General features: G+C 55.3%; 1 protein-coding gene across 1 annotated transcript in view; it reads left to right on the plus strand.

Annotated features, from left to right (window-relative positions):
* Positions 1-2282, plus strand: part of TJP3 (tight junction protein 3) — a 40460-nt gene that overhangs the window by 16591 nt on the left and 21587 nt on the right. Inside the window, exons 9-11 of the mRNA XM_011967340.1 lie at positions 335-408; positions 938-1004; positions 1234-1390. Of these exons, the coding sequence (XP_011822730.1) occupies positions 335-408; positions 938-1004; positions 1234-1390 (298 nt within the window). The remainder of the gene's footprint in view (positions 1-334; positions 409-937; positions 1005-1233; positions 1391-2282) is intronic.

Raw genomic sequence — 2282 nt, forward strand, 5'->3', positions numbered from 1 at the left:
CATGCCCGGCTAGTTTTTTGTATTTTTTAAGTAGAGACGGGGTTTCACTGTGTTAGCCAGGATGGTCTCGATCTCCTGACCTCGTGATCCGCCCGTTTCGGCCTCCCAAAGTGCTGGGATTACAGGCTTGAGCCACCGCGCCCGGCCTAATTTTTGTATTTTTGTAGAGACGGGGTTTAACCTTGTTGGCCACCTGACCTCAGGTGATCCACCCGCCTTGACCTCCCAAAATGCTAGGATTACAGGCGTGAACCACCGCAACCGGCCTAAAATTCTTTTTAAAATGGCCCCTTGACATCTACCCCTACTTCACTCCCAATGTGTTCCCCACCAGGGAGAGCCCCCGGCTTCGGCGGGAAAGTTCAGTCGATTCCAGAACCATCTCGGAACCAGGTGAGCAACAGGCAGGTGGGTGGTGACTCTGAGCACCCCATCCCTGATACTTCTTTTTTGAGACACAGTCTCCCTCTGTCGCCCAGGCTGGGGTGCAGAGGCGCCATCTCAGCTCACTGAAACCTCTGCCCCTCCAGGTTTAAGCAATTCTCTGCCTCAGCCTCCGGAGTAGCTGGGATTACAGGCGCCCGCCACCACGCCCAGCTAATTTTTTTGTATTTTTAGTAGAGACGGGGTTTCACCATCTTGGCCAGGCTGGTCTTGAAGTCCTGACTTCGTGATCCACCCGCCTCGGCCTCCCAAAGTGCTGGGATTACAGGCATGAGCCACCGTGCCTGGCCAATCCCTGATATTTCTGATCCCCGACAGCAAGGCTGTGCCAGGCAGAGCCGGGGGAGGTTGGCCTGAGCCTAAGTGGTGAGACATGGTTTCCTGAGAAGGACTCGAGGTGGGTGATGGTCCTTCCAGGATGAGGACATAAAGCAAAGGTTTGGAGACTGGACCGAGCCAGTGTGCTGGGGAAAGACTGGCTTTTCCCTTTCAGAGTTGCCCAGGGAATGCAGCTATGACATCTACAGAGTGCCCAGCAGCCAGAGCATGGAGGATCGCGGGTATGTGCGCCAGAAGAAAGCCCACCCGCTCGAAACTCCTGCATCCCAGGCTGCCTCCCTCATCAGCGCAGTCCTGCCTGCTTGTATCCCTTGTGTTGAGTGGGACAATTAAGTGGGGATTTGAGGGAACCCAAGGCCTGGAGGGGGTGGGGGCTTTCCCAAGGACAATGCTGAGCCCTCCCCCTGTCCGCCCACTCTGGTCTGACCCCACCTCTGCCTCCCCTTGCAGGTACAGCCCCGACACGCGGGTGGTCCGCTTCCTCAAGGGCAAGAGCATCGGGCTGCGGCTGGCCGGGGGCAATGACGTGGGCATCTTCGTGTCCGGGGTGCAGGCGGGCAGCCCGGCTGATGGACAGGGCATCCAGGAGGGAGATCAGATCTTGCAGGTACTACCGGGGCAGCCGGCCAGCCCCACCGGTCATGGGCGTGTCGTGTGCTAGGTCCTGCCCTTGTTTGCTACAACTTGTGGGTCCTCCCCTTGGGTCCACCCTGGGGACTGTTGAGACCCCAGATGTGTATTTCAACATTTTAATATCCCCTTGGCTGTGTCATGATCTGGCTGATGTCACAACCTTATCTTCCAGGTCATGACGTCATCGTCCAGTCACAACCTCCTTGTCTGTGCCTTGACCGTATCCGGGTTCATCTTTTTTGTTTGTTTGTTTTTGAGACGGAGTTTTGCTCTTGTTGCCCAGGCTGCAGTGCAGTGGTGCGATCTCAGCTCACCACAACCTCTGCCTGCCAGGTTCAAGCGATTCTTCTGCCTCACCTCCTAAGTAGCTGGGATTACAGGTGCCCACCACCACGCCCGGCTGATTTTTATATTTTTAGTAGAGATGAGTTTCGCCATATTGGCCAGGCTAGTCTCAAACTCCTGACCTCAGGTGATCCACCTGCCTCAGCTTCCCAAGTAGCTGAGATTACAGGCATAAGCCACTGTGCCTGGCTAACTTTTTTTTTTTGAGATGGAGTCTTGCTCTGACACCCAGGCTGGAGTGCAGTGGTGTGATCTCGGCTCACTACAACCTCCGCCTCCCGGGTTCAAGGGATCATCCTGCCTCAGCCTCCCAAGTAGCTGGGATTACAGGCGTGCGCCACCATGCCCAGCTAATTTTTGTATTTTTAGTAGAGATGGGGTTTCACCATGTTGGCCGGGCTGGTCTTGAACTCCTGGCCTCAAGTGATCCACCCACCTCAGCCTCCCAAAGTGCTGGGATTATAGGTGTGGGCCACCGTGCCCATCCTGGGTTACAATCTTCTTTTTTTTTTTTTTTTTTT

This window comes from Mandrillus leucophaeus, unplaced genomic scaffold, assembly GCF_000951045.1.
Source record: "Mandrillus leucophaeus isolate KB7577 unplaced genomic scaffold, Mleu.le_1.0 Scaffold8, whole genome shotgun sequence".
Lineage (NCBI taxonomy): Eukaryota > Metazoa > Chordata > Mammalia > Primates > Cercopithecidae > Mandrillus > Mandrillus leucophaeus.